The sequence below is a fragment of the Mustelus asterias genome, chromosome 12 (assembly GCF_964213995.1).
Source record: "Mustelus asterias chromosome 12, sMusAst1.hap1.1, whole genome shotgun sequence".
NCBI classification, from domain to species: domain Eukaryota; kingdom Metazoa; phylum Chordata; class Chondrichthyes; order Carcharhiniformes; family Triakidae; genus Mustelus; species Mustelus asterias.
In genome coordinates this window covers 45,517,180-45,540,503 of record NC_135812.1, presented here as the reverse complement: position 1 = coordinate 45,540,503, position 23,324 = coordinate 45,517,180, and the positions used below count along the sequence as shown (strand labels likewise).

The window sequence follows — 23,324 nt, the reverse complement described above, 5'->3', positions numbered from 1 at the left end:
TGCCGGAAATGGGTGGAGTGCCCTGTCAACCACAGTTGAGGGGAAACCTTGGTTAAGGAAAATGGCAGTCATGTCAGAAGTGCCATTTTCAAATGTGGCTTCATTGGATCAGATGCAACGGAGGCAGAGAAACTGGGAGAATAAGATGGAGTCCTTACAGGAAGTGGGGCATGAGGAGCTGTAGTCGAGGTAGCTGTGGAAGCCGGTTGGCCTGTAATGAATATTGGTGGCCAGTCTTATCATGGAGACAGATGTCAAGGAAGGGAAGGGAGGTGTAAGCGATGGACAATGTGAAGGAGAGAGGGGTAGAAATTGGAAGCAAAATCAACAAAATGTTTCCAAGTCCAGATGAAGTGGTACTGATACAGTCATCAGTGTAATAGAAAAAGAGTTCTAGGAGGGTGCCTGAGTAGGGCTGTTCTACATACCCCACAAAAAACCTGTTTGAAGAGCAGTCATGTGGACTTGAATGGTTAATGCTTTCTCTCGCCACAGATGCTGCCAGACCTGCTGATTTTTTTCCAGCCATTTGTTTTTATTTTAACACTACCAACTCTGGTAACACTTCACTTCTCGCATCAGTCCCTCCTGTTGACTCCTGAACAGAGTGTATCTCTACCAGAATAACTACCAGAATTCATGACCAGCTGGGGACTGGCATTAGTTAATAGTCTTACTTCCTCTCTTGGGTCTCTTGTGGGAAGCATGTCTCTGAACTGGTGAATTATCAGTTGCAGTACCTGTGTATCTTTATGGCTGGACCATTGGGGATGTAGACTGTTGGAGGATATAAGGGGTCATTGGGTCATTTGAAGTTTGGAACAGGAATTTGAGGACTTACTATCTTCCATCAATTTTTCATGATACAACAATTTTGTGGGGCGGGCTATAAAGAACAAACAAAGAACAAAGAACAATACAGCACAGGAACAGGCCCTTCGGCCCTCCAAGCCCGCGCCGCTCCCCGGTCCAGGATTGAATCCTGAATCCAGGATCCCCGCCCAATTTTCCAGCCTATCTACATACCAATATCCTATCCACCGAGCTGTCCCTCACAGCTACGATGCTTTGTTCATCACAACCTATTAACTCACCCCCACCCCCCCATTCCAGACCATGTGATCTCCAGGGAGAGGCGAAAACCCAGAGTGAAAACCCCAGGGCCAATATGGGGAAAAAAAATCTGGGAAATTCCTCTCCGACCCCCTGAGGCGATCGAAACGAGTCCAGGAGATCACAATGGCCCTGATCGGAAAATGCTTCCCAACCCTAGTCATTTCCACTTCCACGAACACCATATGAATTCCCTGCCCCCGAGACAGGTTCCCAACTATCCGCAGTCTCGCTCTGTACTGGCACCAGCAAGATGATCATAGAATGAAGCCTTGAAACGAGAAACAAGGAACAATTAGCCCGCGTCGCTCCCTGGTCCAGACTAGACCACTCTTTTGTATCCCTCCATTCCCACTCCGTTCATATAGCTATCTAGATAAGTCTTAAACGTTCCCAGTGTGTCCGCCTCCACCACCTTGCCCGGCAACACATTCCAGGCCCCCACGACCCTCTGTGTGAAATATGTCCTTCTGATATCTGTGTTAAACCTCCTCCCCCTTCACCTTGAACCTATGACCCCTCGTGAACGTCACCACCGACCCGGGGAAAAGCTTCCCACCGTTCACCCTATCTATGCCTTTCATAATTTTATACACCTCTATTAAGTCTCCCCTCATCCTCCGTCTTTCCAAGGAGAACAACCCCAGTTTCCCCAATCTCTCCTCATAACCAAGCCCCTCCATACCAGGCAACATCCTGGTAAACCTCCTCTGTACTCTCTCCAAAGCCTCCACGTCCTTCTGGTAGTGTGGCGACCAGAACTGGACGCAGTATTCCAAATGCGGCCGAACCAACGTTCTATACATCTGCAACATCAGACCCCAACTCTTATACTCTATGCCCCGTCCTATAAAGGCAAGCATGCCATATGCCTTCTTCACCACCTTCTCCACCTGTGACGTCACCTTCAAAGATCTGTGGACTTGCACACCCAGGTCCCTCTGCTATAATCTATAATTAAGATGTCACTTGTGTTTACCATGTGCTCCAAGTGTGGTCTCTATTATCAGCACTCGGATACTGGAGGCTGAATGGTCAGTTTGGTGCAAGTTCACTTATGAAAGAAAATCTTGCAATGGAATCTTTCTCATTAACTAGTAGACTACCAATGAACCAGGTATATACTGCGGGGTATAAACTTAAGTTTATGGCATATACACAGATACTTATGAATATTTTACACAAACCTCCCTTGCTTTGCACCTCTTTCTGAAGGCCTCAATGTGAACAAATTTGAATGCTGCATATATGTTGGATTCTCGAATTGCATATTTTATCAAGTTGTTGTCTGCCTGTACCAACAACAATTGTAGTTTCAAATATATTTCATGGAGCTTTTTTACATTTTGATGTTTTCAGAAGGGGTTTGTTAATTCATTTAGTTTCACTCATTCTCGGTGATTTCAATCTCCTTCAGCTAGTAATGCGCTCTCAGTCCTGTGTGTTGGTGCTCTGCTGATTTTACTGCCCTCCTGTCTGTAAACCCCTCTCTCCATGTAAACTCTTCTGCCTATATTCATGCCCACCACTTGCCTTGACTGTGTTGTGTTCCCTCTGTAATCTCCCATGGTGTGTCTTGTGGACAAGGCTCTAGCCAATTGCTTCCTTTGTATTCTTTATCAGACATTTTCTGACAACATGTTGTGCCATTCCTGGAAAAATAATTCAAGCTACTTGCAATTGAACATTCACAACAACTGCATAAATGTGGAACTTTCATTAAGTGCAATAACTTGAGCTCTTGATCTGCTTAATAACAACATCCTTGTCTCCACCTCTGCTGCCTTTATTCATAGTAAAAATCTTACACTCTCCTTCATTGTTCATTGATCTTTGACTCCACTGGTCCAAGGGGTATAGCGATCTCAGTAAAAAGTCTCACACACCAGGTTAAAGTCCAACAGGTTTATTTGGTAGCCGGAGCTTTCGGTGCGCTGCCCTTTCATCAGGTGATTGAAGAGTTGGGTTCACAAACAGGGCATATATAGATACAGACTCAATTAAAAGATAATGGTGAGAATGCAAGTCTTAACAGGTAATCAAGTCTTTACAGGTGCAGACAATGCAAGTGGAGAGAGGATTAAGCACAGGTTAAAGAGATGTGTATTGTCTCAGCCAGGACAGTTAATAAGATTTTGCAAGCCCAGGCAAGTCGTGGGGATTACAGATAGTGTGACATGAACCCAAGATCCCTGTTGAGGCTGTCCTCATGTGTGCGGAACTTGGCTATCAGTTTCTGCTCGGTGATTCTGCGTTGTTGTGTGTCTTGAAGGCCGCCTTGGAGAACGCTTACCCGAAGATCAGAGGCTGATTGCCATTGACTGCTGTAGTGTTCCCCAACAGGAAGGGAACACTGCTGCCTGGTGATGCCATCATCTCACGTGAGAGGATCACCCCCTTAAAGGGGCCACCTTGTTACACTTCTTCGCCCTGAACTCTTGTCTCCACCCATGAGCGAAAACAAAAGAGAAGCACCATTACACGGAGGCATACAGACACAACATTACATCAGGGACACCAAAAGAAAGTCCATTCACAAAGTAAATTAGTCCAGAGACTTCCGGATGCTTGTGGAAAACCGCAACTCGATACAGGGTAAGCAGTGAATTCGGTCCAGCAAAAGGCAAACTCATCAGCTCAGGATGGATATCTTCCCCAGTGCCGCCTTCCTCCTCGGCTACAGAACCGTAGGCTGCCTCGGCTCCACGAAGGCCGCAGGTATCCCTGTTTCCGTAGCTGGTGCACATGAATCTGCAGCGGGATATATCTGTTAGTCCCTGGATCAAGCCCAAATCTCTTTCTCAAATGATTCACATGTTTTATATACAGCAGCCTTGAACTTCCAACATGTACAAAACTGGTCCTCCTGTCTATAATTCTTCCTGCCACCTAGACCGTCCATCGCCAAAGTGTCGACTTCGAACCCTTTGTCTTCTTTCCTTGCATCATGATGTTCGATTTGGGAGGCTTGCTGAGTCCACTCCCTCCCTGACAAATCTGGAAACACCAGAGCACCACAGTGCAGAAGGAAGCCATTTGGCCTATCGAGTCTGCACTGATTCTCTAACAGAGCATCTTACCCAGGCCCTCTCTCCGTAACTTCTCACATTTTCCATGGCCAATCCATCTAGCCCACACATGTTTAGACACTAAGGGGTAATTTAGCCTGGCCAATCCACCTAACCTGCACATCTTTGGACTGCGGGAGGAAACCAGAGCAGATAAGGAGAGGACGTGCAAACTCCACACAGTCACCCAAGGCTGGAATTGAACCTGGGTCCCTGGCTCTGTGAGGCAGCAGTGCTAATCACTGTGTTACCGTGCTCCCCAACTGGGTTTGTTGGCACTGTTCCATTCATAATTCAGTCGCCATAACCCAGGTGATAGCACTTGGCATACTGTTATAAGTTAACAAGAAACTTGCCAAACGTAAAGTTAGTGGCCTACATAGAAAATAGGAAGAGGACATTTGGCCCTTCGAGCCTGCTCTGCCATACATTGACCATAGCTGATCATCCAACTCAATAACCTGATCCTGCCTTGCCCCATATCCGTTGATCCCCTTTGCCTCAAGTGCTGTATCTAACCTTTTTCTTGCGAACACGATGTCTTCGCCTCAGCTACTTTCTGTGGTAACAAATTCCACACCCTTACTACTCTCTGGGTGAAGAAATTTCTCCTATCTCTATACTAAATGGTCTGCCATGTATCCTCAGGTTGTGACCCCTAGTTCTGGACATCCCACCATCAGGAACGTCCTTCTTGCATCTACCCTGTCTAGTCCTGTTAGAATGTTATCGGTTTCCATGAGATCCCCTCTTTCTCTTCTGAACTCCAGTGAATATAATCCTCATACGTCAGTCCTGCCATCTCTGGAATCAGTCTGCTAAACATTCTCTGCACTCCCTTTAGAACAAGAACATCCTTCCTCAGATAAGGAGACTAAAACTGCACACAAAATCCCAGATGTGGCTTTACCAAGGCCCTGTATAATTGCAGCAAGACATCCCTGCTCCCGAATCCTGTCACTATAATACCATTTGTCTTTTTTACTGCACCTGCATGCTTACCTTTACTGACTGGCATACATGGACACCCAGGTCTGGTTGCACATTCTCCTCTCCTAATTTATGGCCATTCAGATTGCAATGTGCCTTACAGTTTTTGATGCCGAAGTGGATAACCTCACATTTATCCAAATTATATTGCATCTGCTATTCATTTGCACACACACTCAACTTGTCCAATAAGGCTGAAACATCTCTGTATCCTATCCACCTCAATGACTGCCCCAGTACTTTATTTGCAAGCCTCTAAGCTTGCTACTTCATAGAAGCTTTAAATGTTTGTACGGCTTACTCTGCCAAGCCATTTGAGGCTGGATGGTAAGGGGCTGACCGAGTGTGGCGTATACAATTTAACCTGCCAAAGTAATGAAGCTAAGCTGTAAATGCTGTGCCATTGTCGGGTGCTAAGATCTCAGGGATGTCATGGATGGCAAAGATATGCCACAACGTTGATGTTGGCTGTGGCCATTGTTGGCTTCATTCACTGGACATCTAGATATTATGAATCTTGATCAACCACAATGAGAAGCCAATGTGCAAACGTGACCATGACCAGCTCAGCCACTCCCACGGATGCATATTTACTGATGGAGGCCATGACTGCAGGGTCTGGCAACTTGGGCACTGGCTGTCCATTCTTTCAATCTGCTTGCTGATGCCAGGCCACCAGACATAGCTTTGGCCATGCCTTCATCCTGCTCTGCTCAGGGTGCACATCATGCAGCTCCTGTAGTAAAATCTGTCGCCCCTGGGGTGGCACTATAACACGAGTCCCCCACATTATCATGCCATCCTCACATATTATCTCTATCCTATGCTGTAGATAGGGTCTGATCTGCTCTGAATTGTCTTAGTGTCAACCTTGTAACACCATCCTTTTAACTTTGGCGAGCAATGGATCTCTCTCAGTCCAAGACTTTATTGGGCAGCTGAGAACAGTATTGTCTCTGCCAGGTGCAATGCCAACACTATTTCCTGTGGTACCGGTGGTGAGGGTACTGCCTGCGATGGAGGGAGATGGCTGAGTGCATCCGTGTTTGAAATTTGCGTCCCTGGTCTATGCTGGAAGGAGTAGTACACAGCTAACAACAAGGCCCATCTCTGTACCCTCGCTGAGGCAATCAGTGGCACTGGGCTATCCTCTCGGAATAATCCTAACAGAGGCTTGTGATCGGATTAAACTTCTTCACTGCGTAGATAACTGCAAGACTCCTTGTCAATTTGAGAATATCTCTTCGCAGTGTTGGATAAGGTTCTTGATGCAAATGCAGTTGGCCTCTCTCTGCCGTTTGATGTCTTGTGGGAAAGGGCAGCTCCCACTCCATATGGTGATGCGTTACAGATAACTACCAATGGTTTAGTTGGGTCAAAATGTACAAGTAGTGTTGATGACTGTGAGGCTTGCTTCAGCAAACTCCTCTTTTTGCACTTCTCCTCATTTCCATCACTGATGCTTCTTCAGAAGCTGGTATTATGGGGCCAGAGTCGTGAACATATTCTGCAGGAATCTCCAATAATAATTTACTATCCCTAGGAAAGATTTTAATTCCATCACATTCTTACGATGTGATACTTCTTTGGCTTTCACCTTGTTCTCAAGGGGATGCAAACCAAGGAATGAAGCCAAAATACATAACCACGTCTGCTTGAAATGTACATTTCTCGCATTTTAAGTGGGTGCTCACTCCTTTAAACCTTTTTAGGACCTCTTCTTGGTTTGACCTGCGCTCTTTGGGGGACGCTCTGGTAATTAGGACATCATCCAAGTACGCCACCACTTTGAGGATTCCCTGCAACAAGCTTTCCATAGTGTGCTGGAAAATGATCAGATCCCAGATGGCAGACGAGGGTATATAAATGTTTGTGGGTATTAATAGTGACCAACTTTTGGGAGTCTTCATCCAACTCCAGATGCTGGTATGCATGGCTATGATCTAACTTGGAGTACTTTAGGTGCTGTGCTAATTTTGCATAGAGGTCCTCTATCCACGGAAAGGGGTATTAATTTATCTGGGCTCCTTGGTTCACATTTAACTTCAAATCTCCACAGATTATCAGTGCAATCTGGCTTCATAATAGGGATTATGGGTGCAGTCCATTCAGAAAACTACATTGGTTTGATGGCACCCAAGTCTTCCAAGTTTTTCAACTCCAATTCCACTTTATAGTGAAGTGCAGAAGGCGCTGGGCGGGCTCAAAAGAATTGAGGTGTAGCCTTGGGTTCCAATACATTTTAGCTTTAGCCCTCCTATTTGACCCAGTTCCCTCTGAAAAACCTGAGTATCTGCGCAGGAGCTCTTGAAAACCCCCATCCCGAACATTCAGTATCTCTAGCCAGTCCAATTTTATCTGTTTCAACCAGTCTTGACCCATGAGACAAGGTCTGTGAACGTCAACCACTGGAACTGGTAACTGTACTGCCTGGTTCCTATAGGATATCATCACTGGCCCTTCTGTCCTCAGCATCGTATAGGTTGATGGAATGGCCTTGGAGCAAATCACTGTGGAAGGTGATGCTACTCTCAGCCCGTGGCCCACAGGCTTACAGCCTGGTGAGGAGTCTACCATCACCTGAAGATCTTTCAATCAAAGACCATTTTAACCCCCGACCCTCAACCATTCACCTGAGGTTTCATTCAGCTGCAAGGAAACCAGGGGAAACCGTCTCGGGGTCTGTGGCCAGACTACGATGTTTAGCAGAGCACCAATTTCAGCCCAGCTTTGGGGAAGTGTTGAGCGACCAACTGGTCTGGAACAAACAGCCTCTCAATATTAAAAAAAAGCTGCCGGTTGAGACTAAAATCTCTTTTGGAAAAAGCAGTAGAGATACATACGTATCTGAGTCCATCAGGACTATCTTGATAGGTGGCACCTTGTTAAGTTGGACTTGGTTTAACATACAAGTTTCAGAACCCTTGTTGGATTCCTTGGCCAGTTGGTTTAGTGGTGTTGCCTTAACCATTGTTCTTAGTGCGTTCTCTTCTGCCGGCTTTGCTCTGCACCAAGTCTGCAGATGCCCCTCCTTTTTGCAGCGAAAACAAATATAATTTTTGCACTGGCACATTTCCTGGGAGTGCTCTCTCCCTCACCAAAAACAAGCTTTCATCCCTGGTGCTGTACTACCCCTCTCTGGCCCTTCTGCACCCTCACTCAGGCTGTTCCTCACAGCAGCAGCTTCCCCCCACAAACCATTCACCTTGGCGGACACGCCTTGCAGTTCACTTACACCCTGCTCAGCGCATTCAGTCACGTAGGCCATCTCTATTGCCTTTTTCAAAGAGATTTTAGTCTCAACCGGCAGCGTTTTTAAAATATTGTGAGGCTGTTTGTTCCACAGACCAGTCGGTCACTCAACATCTCCCCAAAAGCTGGGCTGAAATCGGTGCTCTGCTAAACATTGTAGTCTGGCCACGGACCCTGAGACTGTTTTCCCTGGTTCCCTCACAGCCAAATCAAACCACAGGTGAATGATTGAAGGTCGGGGTTAAAACGGTCTTTGATTGAAAGATTTTGCATGCAGATCTTCAGATGAAGGCTGTAAGTTTGTGGGCCATGGACTAAGAGTAGCATCACCTTTTGTTTCTCTTCCACAGTGATCTTTTTAGGCACAAAGAAATAATGCAGCTCTCAACTTCTAGGTCAAACAGCTCTCTCTTAGAGGCACTTTAAGGGCATCTGTACCTTTTCTTCTTGGCTCCAATGATCACTTTCATCCCCTTCTAACTGCGCTCTACGATCTCCTGACGACTGATGTGGTTTGTCCTTGTCGCCAGTATAATAACTAGCGGTGACCCGATGTGTCTCCCAACAACAAGAAGGGTTTATTGAACTGTAATATACACACTGAGGATCTGACAGAACAAATACCCAGGTCTACTCTCCAGTCCTCCTTGGCTCGAATGGAGGTCCTCCTAGCCCTCACTCCTGATTGGCCTGGCTTCCCACGCTGCTGCTCCACAGGGTCTGGCCCGATCACCTGGTCCATCAAAGATGGCCTCTTAAAGGGACCACGTTGCCACAATTACCCATTTTAGAAATATTATGTTAAGTCTATGGAACCATATACTTTTCCCAGTCATCAAACTATGATATGTTGATTAGAAATTAAAATTTCTGGGACAATATTTTGTTTTTGCCACTAGATGGCACCATTTCTTTACAAATTAAGGCCTTGTTTAAAAAACACCTTGATCACAGAATCTCTCAGTGCAGAAGAGGCCACTCGGCCCATCGAGTCTGCACTGACACGTGAGAAGCACCTGATCTATCCAACTCATCCCATTTACTAGCACCTGGCCAAGTGCTCATCCAAGTACTTTTTAAAGGATGTGAAGCAACTTGCCTCCACCATCCTCCTGGCAGCGCATTCCAGACCGTCACCACCCTCTGGGTAATAAAGGTTTTCGTAACATCTCCCTAAACCTTTTGCTCCTCACCTTGAACCTATGTCCCCTCGTGACTGACCCTTCAACTAAGGGGAACAGCGATCCCTATCCACCCTGTCCATGTCCCTCACAATTTTGTACACCTCGATCAGGTCCCCTCTTAGGTTGTTTTTGTTGCAGCAGAGAAGACAGTCCATTCAGGCTCTCTTCATAACTTAAATGTTCCATCCCAGGCAACATCCTGGTGAATCTCCTTTGCAGCCCCTCCAGTGCAATCACGTCCTTCCTATAATGTGGCAACCAGAACTGATAGTTTTCTTTATTCTCAAACAAGAATGGATTTGAATCCAAATGTATTGATTTTGTTGGCATGTTGAATGTAAGACTGCATTTCGCAGAGTGCAGTGTGCTTAGCACTTGCTATCATCTTGAGCATCTCTTAGTACAGTAGCACGCATTCACCCATTCCCTGGTGAAATGGACCAAGCGATATCGGCAGCGGTGGGAAATTCAGTCCACGGCTGGGTAGACATTTAGATTTTGAACTTAGCGCAGAAGTGAAAAGATTGCACTGTATCATTGTAATTGGTTGGTGAGTTGATATACATTGGAAGCTATACCTGTGATGGAGATGATTGTGGGTAAGACGTGTCAAAACATGTTTATTTGGCTGGATAGACTAGAAACCCAGAGGAGACGTAACATACCTCTGTTACTCGTGAATCCTTCGCAGCTGATCTTGTGGGCCGTCTGTAGCAGGCTTTTGGGCTTGGCTCCGAGCTTTAGCTGCCTCTTTACCATTGCCCAAGTAGCTGCTTATAAATGGAAGTTTCTTAGAGGTTAATAAATTACTTGTATGGTTATAGGTCCAAACTCCTTGGGACATTTCACTGCGCTAAAAGGCCTGTTTAGTTTTGATGATTTTCTGTCTGTGGTGCAATATTTAGTGCATGATAGACATGCAGCGAAATTTCTCCATCTGTTAAATATGGTCATATAAATAAGATATATAAAACACAGTTATGTGAATACGTATGCAAATTTATCTTCCCCATATGCACTTAATAGAGTAATAAAATCCCTTTCCGTGTTGCTAGCCAATGAAAAAGTAAGATGCACTCATAAAAAATGCATTTGAAATGGTTAGTCACTGTCCAGACTTTACACTTGATTGTGAATACTTGAAGGTCAGTACCTGTGTCTTCATGCACTCGCTGTCTTTAAAATCTTAATTTCTGTTGTCAGTTATTCACACTATTGACTCTTCTGTTGGTAATTTAATGGAAACAGTCTATATACGCTTGCCATCAGTGGTGGAACGCTATAGCTTTCCCCATTTCATATCCAGTAGCCTCCTTGGCCTGTACGGCAGAGAATCTTGCCGCTTTATTTTCCTGTTTTCCCCATTTGTCATTAATGTTGCCTTTTGAGTAATAAACCAAAAGAGGAGACATGTAAAAAGGATAACGTATGACTTCAAAATACCTCATCTCCTGATCCAAATATCACAGCCCTCTAACACCATTTAAAAACTAGACTTGATCATGATTGATTTTTAAAATATTTCTCCACTTATTTTATATTTGTGGTTGCAATGAAACCAGTAAATTAGACACCTGAACGACCAGTATCAGCTGTTTGTTTTCAGGTGTCCTTATTTTGTAAATGGTCAAAGCAGTTATTGATTTAGTTTTAAATCAGTAGAATGGATACTTTATCCCAACGTCTATAGTGGCAGTGAAATGATTCTATCCCTGGGATGTAATCCTGGATAGAGAACTCTTTATATGTCACTAACTCGAAAATAAATCCCCAGTTCACAATAGCTGTTTCTTTCACAATAGCTGTTGGTGCCTCACACTCTTGTATATCATGTGTTTAGTTGTAAAGGGACCTGGTGCATTGAAGGCTGTCTATAATTTGAAAATGACAAGTTATTTTCTTCAAATCAATAACTTTGCAATTTATTTGGTCTTGATGTCTGTTTTTGCTGGTGTCGATGTTTATTTTTGGATGCGAATGCCTTTGTGTACAGGTTTCCATGGATTTATTCTGTGTTTTGTATGGGGAGAGTCAGTTTCTTTGGACAGTAGCTCATGAGATTCTAGTCGGAGTTGTGTCCCCCTTACTGGTCAGCATGTGCTAACTACCCAATCCCGAGGAGAAATGGGGCAGAGTACTGGGAGAGGAAAGCTGCAAGGCTGGTTCAGGGAAAGTTTGGAGTTGGGTTTTAAAAAAAGTCACGAGTATTTAAGTAACAGAAACCAGAAAGGAATGTGCGTTGGCAAAGGCAGGTACAGCATTGAATCCAGGAGCAAGCAGTAGATCACAACAGGGATTCATTGGCATCCAGCAATGTGCTGGAATGCTCTCAAGGATTGAATCTTTATTTACATGAAGCTGCCGAGTAAAGTTCTGGCAGAGATGTTGAGGGAGCATGTGGTGCCACAGCAGAGACACTGGGCTGCCTTCACTCTGCTCAGTCAGTTAGAACTGATGCTTTCAGATGAGCGATTCCCAAAAGTGAGCTGAACATTTCTGTACAGAATACTGTGTGCCATGATGACAGGCAGATAAAACCCAGGGGCTGGGGCTTTTTAGTCCGTACTCTGCTCTCTTGGTTCCATGTTGGAGTTGTGTGATTTAATGTGTAGGAGTGGGAGGAGTTGTGTACAAGCACTATTTGAGATGAAAGTGATTCTAGACCTTTCTACTTTACAACCAATATTAGCTCATTTTGTCAACCATTCAGTTTATGTAGTGCATTCAGTTGGATATCTGACTCCTGTCTGTGACTCTATCATGTGTTTGTATTGTCTCTCTTATCCATAACTATATCTTTGTGCTTTTATTTATCTCTTTCATGCAGCTCTGTCATCCACATCCTCCCCATTTAGTCTAGTTATTTCCTCTGTCCTGTTACCTTGCTGGACCTGAATACTGCACTTGGTAACTCCATGCGCATGACACTGGGATTCGAAGAAATGAGTTGCATTTATGCCAGAAAGTAGCTCATGGCCTTCATGCTGTAAGTTGCAGGTAGCATTGCTTGACGTTGAAGTGGGAATTCACTCGCCCTCCACACCCGCAGTGACCAGACTGAAATTATGTTCACCGGCTTATTCGAGCATATGCAAGGGCATCTTTCATATCTGGTGATGGCGCACAAACTCCCCGCTCAGTTGCCGTTCAACGTTGTTTTACATTTTCAATGAGTACAATTATTAGCATACACCAATCACAAATTAACATGATTTGCTACTTCACTACAATTATCCAATCAAGAGTTACACTTGTACAGTGATTATGCTATCACAACAGCCTCATCGGCAGTATTTATGATCTTCAACACTGTTCTATTTAAAAAGGCCAAAGGCATATCTTGTGTCTGATCAGAAAACTCCCACCCTGCTCAGTTCCCTGCTAGCAGCTGCATCTCGACTCCTTGCAATGCGCTTATTAACCCTTACTTTCCCCTTTCAGCATTAAGCTTAGGTCTTTGTTGTTTATTTTTAATCTGCGTCTGTGACCTGATATAGTCATAGAGGTTTACAGCATGGAAACAGGCCCTTCGGCCCAACTTGTCCAGGCTGCCCTTTTTTTTAACCACCATGCTAGTCCCAATTGCCCACGTTTGGCCCATATCCCTCTATACCCATCTTACCCATGTAACTGTTTAAATGCTGTTTAAAAGACAAAATTGTACCCACCTCTACTACTACCTCTGGCAGCTTGTTCCAGACACTCACTACCCTCTGTGTGGAAAAAATTGCCCCTCTGGACCCTTTTGTATCTTTCCCCTCTCACCTTAAACCTATGCCCTCTAGTTTTATTCTTCCCTACCTTTGGGAAAAGATGTTGACTATCTAGCCGATCTCTGCCCCTCATTATTTTATAGACCTCTATAAGATCACCCCGAACAGTTGGGATGCAATTGGAATGGAAAAGTATCAAGCACAATTACAGTTAGTATCTCTCCAAACTTGCATTGGATTGGGAAAGAAGAGATCTGTCACTAAGGGTGGAAGCAGCAATTAGAAATGAGCTATTAATATTGTATTCAGTGCCACATGTCCCCCAACTAAGCTGCTACACTAAACATGCCAGAGGCAAACTTTGAGCAGGACCTGGAAACTTCATTGAGTTCAACATGTACATTCAAAGCTCCATCTTTATATGCAGTTATTTCAGTGATTTTCCCAATTCATTTATATTACTTGTCATCTGTATTCAAACCTGGAACTGCTTACAAATTATTGATGCTTTGTGCTTGTCTTACCTGTGAAAGATTTGTGTTAGACATCAGTCTATATTGTGCTTTTGGAATAGAGTGGCAGTGACATTCAATATTGATGCTTTCTAGTAATTCCCAACCTGCTACATAATGACTTAATTTGTCGGTCACATCCATTCAGTAGTTGATAAAGTTTAAAGTTTTATTTATTAGTCCCAAGTAAGGCTTAAATTAGCACTGCAATGAAGTTACTGTGAAATTCCCCAAGTCGCCACAGTCCTTCGCCTGTTCAGGTCAATGCACCTAACCAGCACATCTTTCAGAATGTAGGAGGAAACCTGAGCACCCGGAGGAAACCAACGCAGCCACGGGGAGAATGTCCAAACTCCACACAGACAGTGACCAAGTCGGGAATCGAACCCGGGTCCCTGGCGCTGTGAGGCAGCAGTGTTAATCACTGTGCCACAAGAAACTTGTGGGTAATGCTCACCACCTGTGAGAAAGTATCTTTCTTCTTCATGTGCTGATGATGTTTCTGTGCACTGTCAGCAGAATTTTAGAAAACCCATTTTACAGTCCCGTCTAGCACTTCTGATGTCTCAGGAACCCATTGAACCCCACACTCATCTTGAGTTCCCTAAGAGTCCTCCTGGGGTGGCACAGTGAATAGCACTGCTGCCTCTCAGCGCCAGGGTTCGATTCCTGGCTTGGGTCACTGTCTGTGCGGAATCTGCATGTTCTCCCCGTGTCTGCGTGAGTTTCCTCCGGGTGCCCCGGTTTCCTCCCAAATTCTGAAAGCTGGTTAGGTGCATTGGCCATGCTAAATTCCCGCTCAGTGTACTTGAATAGGTGCCAGAGTATGGCGACCAGGGGATTTTCACAGTAACTTAATTGCAGTGTTAATGTAAGCCTACTAATAAATTTTTAAAACTAAGGATCCATGCTTGGGCCCTCAATAATTTGCACCTACATGCTGGCCCTAGGCAGCATCGTCTGAAAAGAGTTTCCAAGCACTGACCATGCCAGCTCCTTCAGTTTATTATTGTTCTTCTTTGTAGACCACACTTTTAATGGGGTTGGTTTAGCTCAGTTGACCGAACAGCTGGTTTGTGATGCAAAGCAGCGCCAACAGTGTGGGTTCAATTCCCGTACTGGCTGAGGTGATCCATGACATCCCCACATTCTTCACCTTGCCTTTGGCTTGAAGTGTGGTGATCCTCAGGTTAAATCACCAGCTGTCAGCTTACCCCCTCAAAGGGGAGAGCAGACTATGGCCACCTTTACTGTATTGAGCACAGTTCTGGCCTCCAGACTATAAAAAAAAAATCCAGGACCACTGCAGATTAGAGTAAAACTGAGAGGTTCTACCAACCAAGAATGACTGAACAGGCTGGGGATCTGTTTTTGAAAAGGCTGAAGGCAAACTGATAGGTCTTTAAAATTCTGATTATTTGAGAGGATAGCTGCAAAGACAGTGTTTCCCCTTGTGGGACAAGTGCAAAACTATGACGTAGTCCCCAAAAATTTAATAGAATAATGGAATGGATTAAATGAGGAACTCGAGACCATAAGAGTTGTTGAGGTGATTGATATAGATGCATTTAAAGGGGAGTTAAATAGGTTGAAAGGGAAAAAGGAATAGCAAGCTGTGCTGATGGGGTGAGATAAAGAGAGATGGGATGGGTCTAATGTGGACCACTTGAGCCATATGACCTGTTGTTGGGCTTTGAATTCTCTATGTAATTATGTTTTGAATCATGGAAGATTTTGATTGTGAGGAAAAATTGTTTTGAATAACAGAAGGGACAGTAACCAGGTGATAGTCAATTGACAAAAGAACTAAAGGTGAGGTTCTACACTGTAGGGCTTCTATGATTCTATGAGAACTTTGTTAATGCAATGAGTTGTGAAGATCTGGAATGCACTGTCCGAAAGGCTTGTGAAAGATAATTCCATAGTAACTTTCAAAAGGCAGATAGGTAAATACTTGAAAAATATTTACAAGGTGCTTGGGGAAAGGCTATAGGGGTGAGTGATTGGGAGAGTGGGCTAATTGGATATCTTTAAAAGAACTCACACAGGACCACAATGGATCAAATGGCCTCCTATGCTGTGTGGTTCTATGAAATACCTTTTTAACCAACTGTCTTTAAAACCAACTAAATGGAGTTTGTCCTCAGCCAGCTTGTATGAGCACTGAGCTGCATTACTGTGAAGCTCACCAAGGTATACTTGGTGTTATTTAGGGAGACATGACAATGTCTGGCACCAGCATTGGGGCTTGAATATTTTTGCAAAAGAAAGAGATACAGTGAAACTGGACCATTCATTGGCTAGCCCTTTCAGTAGAAGATACGGTGTAAAAGGACACATGGTTGGATGAACGCTTAAGTTAGAATTTTATCTGTGGCTAGATTTGGACATCATCAGGTTTGGACTGATTAGTGACACATAGAAGATCAGAGCAGGAGGAGGCCATTTGGCCCTTCGAGGCTGCTTCGCCATTCACCACGATCATGGCTGATCGTCCAACTCAATAGCCGAATCCTGCTTTCTCCCCATAACCTTTGATCCTATTCGCTACCAGTGCTATATCTAGCCACCTCTTAAATACATTCAATGTTTTGGCATCAACTATTTCCTGTGGTCATGAATTCCACAGGCTCACCACTCTGGGTGAAGAAATGTCTCCTCATCTCTGTTTTAACTGATCTACGCTGAATCCTCAGACTGTGACTTCCCCTAATTCTGGACTCTACCACCATTGGGAACATCCTCCCTGCATCTACCCTGTCTAATCCTGTTCTCTGAAATCCCCCCTCATTCGTCTGAACTCCAGCGAAAACAATCCTAACCCAGTCAATCTCTCCTCATACATCAGTCCCGCCATCTCCGGAATCAGCCTGGCAAACCTTTGCTGCACTCCCCCAAGAGCAAGAACATCCTTCCTCAGAAAAGGAGACCAAAACTGTGTACACTATTCTAGGTGTGGCCTCACCAAGGCCCTGTATAATTGCAACCACACATCCCTACTCCTGAACTCGAAACTTCTCGTAATGAAGGCCAACATAGCATTTGCCGCCTTTATCACCTGCTGCATCTGCATGCTTACCTTCAGCGACTGGTGCACAAGGACACCCAGGTCACGCTGCACACTCCCCTCTCCCAATTTACAGCCTTTCAGGTAGTAATCGGTCTCCTTGTTTTTGCTTCCAAAGGGAATAACCTTACATTTATCCAAATTATACTGCATCTGCCATTGATTTGCCCACTCATCCAACTGTCCAGATCATGCTGAAGGATCTTTGCATCCTCCTCACAGTTTACCCTCCCACCCAACTTGGTATCATCTGCAAACTTTGAGATGTTACATTTTGTTCCCTCATCCAAATCATGAATAAATATTGTGAATAGCTAGGTCCCAGCACTGATCCCTATGGCACCCCGCTAATTACTGACTACCAATTTGAAAAGGACCCATTAATTCCTACTCTTTGTTTCCCCTCTGCCAACCAGTTTTCTGTCCATCTCAATACACTTTCCCCAACACATGTGCTTTAATCTTGCTCGATAATCTCTTATGCGGGACTTTGTCAAACGCTTTCTGAAAGTCCAAATATACCACATCGACTGGTTCCCCCTTGTCAACTCTGCTAGTTACATCTTCAAAGAATTCCAACAGATTTATCAAGCATGATTTCCCCTTCATAAATCCATGCTGACTCTGTCTGATGCTGACTCTGTCTGATCCTGCCACTGCTTTCTAAATACTCTGCTATAAAGTCCTTGATAATGGATGTGAGAATTTTCCCCACTACCGATGTTAGGCTTACTGGTCTATAATACCTCAATAGCATTCCCACCACATGTCTGTCAAGTAATGTCCATCTCCAACAAGAATAGTCTAACCATCTTTCCTTGACATTAAATGGCATTACCATCACTGAATTGGCATTAGCATCCTGGGGGGTATCATTCACCAGAAACTTAACTGGATCATAAAAATAGCAAAATACTGTGAATGCTGGAAATCTGAAATAAAAACAGAAAATGCGGGGAAAATCTCAGCACGTTTGGTAGCATCTGCGGAGAGAGAAACTGTGTTAATACTTCAGAGTCAAGTAGAGGGAGAAATGTGGATTGTAAGCTCTTTAAGAGGGGGTGAAGCAAAATAAGTCCAGGCTGGGTAGGAGCTGAGAAGAAATTTGACAACAATGCTGAAGAAGTCAAGAGGAGAGAGATGCCCCGGTAGTTGTTGCAATACCCTCTCTATCACCTTCGTCCTGCTAAGACACGGATGATGTTTGTTTCTCACATATCCTGTGGGACGAAGCATCCTCTCCAGAGGAGGAGGTGGATATGGGGGTATGGCAGCAGGCAGGGCTTTCCGTACTCGAGTAGCTCAGCTGGTATTCTCTCTCCAGGTGCTTTCCTTGCTGTAAGGAAGCCGGTGGTTTTTTCAAGCTTAAATAATGGCCATTAATTAACTACCACTGATCAGAAACCTAACTTGACCAGACATACAAATTATATAGCTGCAAGAAGCAGGTCAGAGAATGGAAATTCTGCAGCAAATAACTTGCCCTCTTGATTCCCAAAAGTCTGTCACCCACTGACATGGTACAAGTCAGGTGTGTGATGATGATGAGTGCTTTCTACTTGCCTGGATGTGTTGCATCTCCAACAAAACTGAAGAAGCTTGACACCATCCAGGACAAAGGAAACTGCTTGATTGGCACCACATTAAACATTCACTCCCTTCACCAGTGGCAGTAGTGTGTACCATTTACAGGCTGGACTGCAGCAACTCGCCAAGGCTGCTTCAACAGCACCTTCCAAACACACAACCTCTATCACCTCGGGTCATGAGCAATAGAAGGATGAGATCACCACCACCTGCAAATTCTGCTTCCAAATCACACACCAACCTGACTTTGAACTATATTGCTGCTCCTTCACTGTCGCTTGGACAAAGTACCTGGAACTCAGTTCCCAACAGCCCTGTGGGTGTGCCTACGGCACATGGACTGCAACGATCCAAGAAGGTAGCTCACTACCACCTTCTCAAGGGCAACAAATGTTGGTCTTGGCAGTGACACTGAGTCATAGAATCCCTTACAGTGCAGAAGGAGGCCATTCAGCCCAACATCCCTGCACTGACCCAGGCCCTATCCCTGTAACTCCACACATTTACCCTGTTAGCCCCCTGACACCAAGGGCCAATTTAGTATGGCCAATCCACCTAACCAAGAACAAATTTTTATAAATGAAATAAAGTAATAGGAAAAGACAGATGATCATGTTCACAGAAAAGGCTTCATGCAGTGCTTTTAAGTGGGATTTGAAGTTTAAGAAAAGTGATACGGTTTGCTGCCAGTAGATGGTGGTGGCATTCTTTGCAGATACTGTTGTACTGGATGGTGACAAGGTGCATGTAGAGATAACTCTGAACGACTGCAAGAATATCACATCAGGGCATTGCAAGGTGTATTATGCAGTCTGATATTAATTAGTTTTACTGAATAGATTTGCCTGTTCCTCATTTTTAATTTGATGCACAGTGTTCCTTCCAGGAATATTGCAGCTGTTTAACTCTGCTATATGAATGCTATTTTACTTGGCTAAAATGTGCATGCCTTTCTCCATTTCAGGAACTGGGTCATTATGAATGTCATTAGGAAGGGGTCATATTCCCCTACAATTAAAATGTTGTGCACTGGTATGTTCACAATACTTCATTTTGTGTCAATAATAGAAATCCTGAGGTTGGAAGAAGTGGATTGTTGCCTGGAAATCAGCTTTCCAAGGACTACAATTGCCTTCCCTTTTGAAATTATAGGAGAGAGACATGCACCGAAATCGCTTTGTGACTTTTCGACTAAGATCAAGCCCGGGATCAGGTGGAACGCCTGTTCTTGTCAGCTTGGATCTGGCATGTGTCTCTTCTGTAGGGACCATGAATTGGATTCCATTTGATTTGTTTTTTCAGGGCAAGCAAGGAAATGGATTAAGGGCTTGCCCTGTCCACTCTATGCATAGGCTTTGTCACTGAGAAAGGAATAACATTTTTTAAAAAGGCATCGAATGTTGCAGTATTCATTTATGATCTTTAGTGAGTCTGAGGGTTTTCATTACTCGTTGTATAAAAGATAAAAATAAAGTCGCCATAGTCCATAGGCTGCTCTCCCCTTTGAGGGGGAGAGCTGACTGGTGGTGATTTTAACCTGTAGCTCACCACACCTCAGGCGAGGGGCAAGATTGAAAAGACAGGACCTTCATGAATAGCCTCAGCCGGTATGGGAATTGAACCTGTGCTGTTGGCATCGCTCTGCATCACAAACTGAGGGAGCAGGAATGGACAGAATTCTGCTCTTCTCAGAACCTGAATCCTATGGTGAATTGTTTTAGAAAATGGGCTGCACATAAATAATGACTGCAACTCTAATATGAACCAATTAATTTTTGAAAAATTGCCCAATTTTAAATCAAGTAATGAACATTTTCTTTTTGTTTTCGCTTGTCATGAATGCAAGGCTGTGGCTCAGTTGGTTGCACTCTCACTTCTGATTGGCTGTGGCTCAGGCGGCCGCACTCTCACTTCTGATTGGCTGTGGGTCGTGTTCTCACCTTGGATTTGGAAGGTTGGGTCTCCAAGGTGGCACAGTGGTTAGCACTGCTGCCTCACAGCGCCAGGGACCCGAGTTCAATTCCGGCCTTGGGTGACTGTGTGAAGTTTGCACATTTTCCCCGTGTCTGTGTGAGTTTTCTCCGCATGCCCCAGCGTCCTCCCACAGTCCAAAAATGCGCTGGTTAGGTGGCTTGGCCATGCTAAATTATCCCATAGTGTCCGAAAATGTGGAGGTTAGATGGGATGAGCGGGGTAAATACATGGGGAGGGCCTGGGTAGGATGCTCTGTCAGAGAGTTGATGCAGACTCATTGGGCTCAATGGCCTCCTTCTGCACTGTAGGTCTTCAATTCTATGAAGACCCATTTCAGAGACTGGAGCACACAGACTGATCCTCCAGTGCAGTACTTTAGGAGTGTTACATTGTTGTTGATGGCATCTTTTGGAAGAGATGTTCAATCAAGGCCCTGTCAGGTACACACAAAGGTATCCTGGAGAGTTTATTCTTAACCAATAGCACAAGAGCACAGATTATCCAGTTGTTATTGCTGTTTGTGAAGCTCAACGTCCTGCAAATTGGCTGCCACATTTCCTACACTACAGTCACGACAGCACTTAAAAGTACCTTGTTAGTCCCCAGATAGTGAAAAGTGTGATAGAAAGGAGAGTTCTTCTTTAATAAAAGTGCTGTAGAGCAGCTGGGTTCAGTGTCAGACCTTGCTGGTTTCAGATTTATTTTATATGCAGACTTTGTTTTTGAAGCAAATTGGTTTTATTTACACCAACAAAATATGCAAAGAGCACATTTATATACCAAAGATACTTGATTCAATATCAAGTGTGACTGATGTTCTGAGGGGAATTGCACTTGTTGCACTTGCTACTAGATGGGAGAAGCTACATTTTGTTGTGATTCTCTTTCAGCAAGCGGAGGGAGTTGATAGAGATAGTATATATATATATGAGTTTGCGCAAAACTTCCATCTCAGTCTTTTTTTAAAAACTCTGTCCTGGTCACAGACGCTCCCAGAAGGGGAAATATCCTTTCAGCATCCACCCAGTCAAATCTCATCAGGACCTTGGATGTTTCAATAAGATCATCCCTCGTTCTTTCAAATTCCAGTGGCTTACTTCTAATGCTATTATATTGTCAACCGAATCTATACAAAGTACTCCAGATGTTTCACCAAAGCCCTGTTCAGATGTAGCAAAACTTCCCAACTTTTATATTCCATTTCCCTTGCAGTAACCAGCAACATTCTATTTGCCATATGATTCATGTACCAGGACACCCAGATCTTGCTGTACCACAGAGCTCTGCAAGCTTTAACTATTTTAATAATATGCTGCTTTTCTATTCTTCCTGCCAAAGTGGACAACTTCACATTTTCCTGCATTGTACTTCAGCTGACAAGTATTTGCCACCTCACTTAAGGAGTCTGCAAAAGGCTAGAGATAGTAGATTTTGCTATTATCTTCGCAGCTTTCTCTCCTACTTGGTATCATCTGCAAATTTAGCAACCAAGCATTCAGTCTCTTTACCCAAGTCATTGATATAGATCGTAAACAGTTGAGGCTCCAGCACTGATCCCTGTAACAGATTGCCAACCTGAAAATTACCCATTTATCCCTACTCTCTGCTTTTTATTCGCTGACCAATCCTCTATCCAATACAAATATGTTACCTGCCTACACCATGAACTTTTATTTTGTATAATAGCCTTGGATTTCCAAAAGGCATTTGATAAGGTGGCACATCAGGGTGTGCCATGACTACAGGCTCCCCTTTATTCACGTTACATGTTACTTCCTCCAAGAAGTCGAATAAATTAGTCATTCACAAAACCATGCTAACTCTATCTGATTGCACTAAGATTTTCTAAACCCTGCTATAATCTTCTCAGTAATGGATTCAATAATTTTCCCTATAACAGATGTTGTGCTGACAGGCCAGTAGTTTCCTGTACTTCCCTTCTGACTCCCTTTTTGAACAGAAGAGTTGTGTTTGCTATTTTCTAATCTGATGGGACCATTTCAGAATCTGGAGAACTTTGGAAAATTGTAATCAATGCATCTACTATCTCAGCAGCCATTCTCTCAGCCATTTTTAACTCTGCTCACAGTCCGTCTTGAGGACAAGACCATAATGTTTGGTACAGTGAAGCCTGATGCTTTACAGTAGAAGCAAATGTCAGTGTCTGATTATTGGTAAAAGCACTGTTATAACATGTCATCTATTCTTTTATCAAGATATTGGAAGAAGGCATTAAGTTACCATTTTATACTGTTACTAATCTCAGCTGATCATTTATTACATAAACAGGTAATTGAATTCAGAAGCCCATGTTTATGTTTAAGTTCTATATTTTCACCGTGGACATAAATTTCTCTCCATCCAATATCTTTCCCTGCAGGTGGTTGCGAATGCTGTGGCAGCTCTCTCTGAGATTAGTGAATCCCATCCAAACAGTAACCTGCTCGACCTCAATCCTCAGAACATTAATAAACTCATCACCGCTCTCAATGAGTGCACCGAGTGGGGTCAGATCTTCATACTTGACTGCCTGTCAAACTACAACCCCAAGGATGAACGTGAGGCACAGAGGTGAGCTCAAACCTGAGGCGCTGGCTTGTGAAAGTCCAGTAGAAACCACTAATAAATCTATTACTGGCCTATAACAATAGTTGGATGAGGTGAGAAGAAGGTTTTCACAAGGACAGTTCATAGTTGCATCTTGTGAAGCTATTAATCAAAATTCTGAAGATCATGACTTACAAACTGTTTCGATTTTATCCTATGTTTTTCACTCTGTCCTGCCCCAAGGCTACACCTTCCTTGCTATCATCATATTCACAAGCCTTATGGGATTGGCAGTGAAACCAGATGGTCCATTGTTT

General features: G+C 44.0%; 1 protein-coding gene across 2 annotated transcripts in view; it reads left to right on the top strand.

Moving 5' to 3' along the window:
- The window catches only part of ap2b1 (adaptor related protein complex 2 subunit beta 1), a 290,885-nt gene that overhangs the window by 32,050 nt on the left and 235,511 nt on the right, over positions 1-23,324 (top strand). For both annotated transcript variants that reach the window (XM_078225148.1, XM_078225149.1), the window contains exon 6: positions 22,841-23,031. In XM_078225148.1, the coding sequence (XP_078081274.1) occupies positions 22,841-23,031 (191 nt within the window). The remainder of the gene's footprint in view (positions 1-22,840; positions 23,032-23,324) is intronic.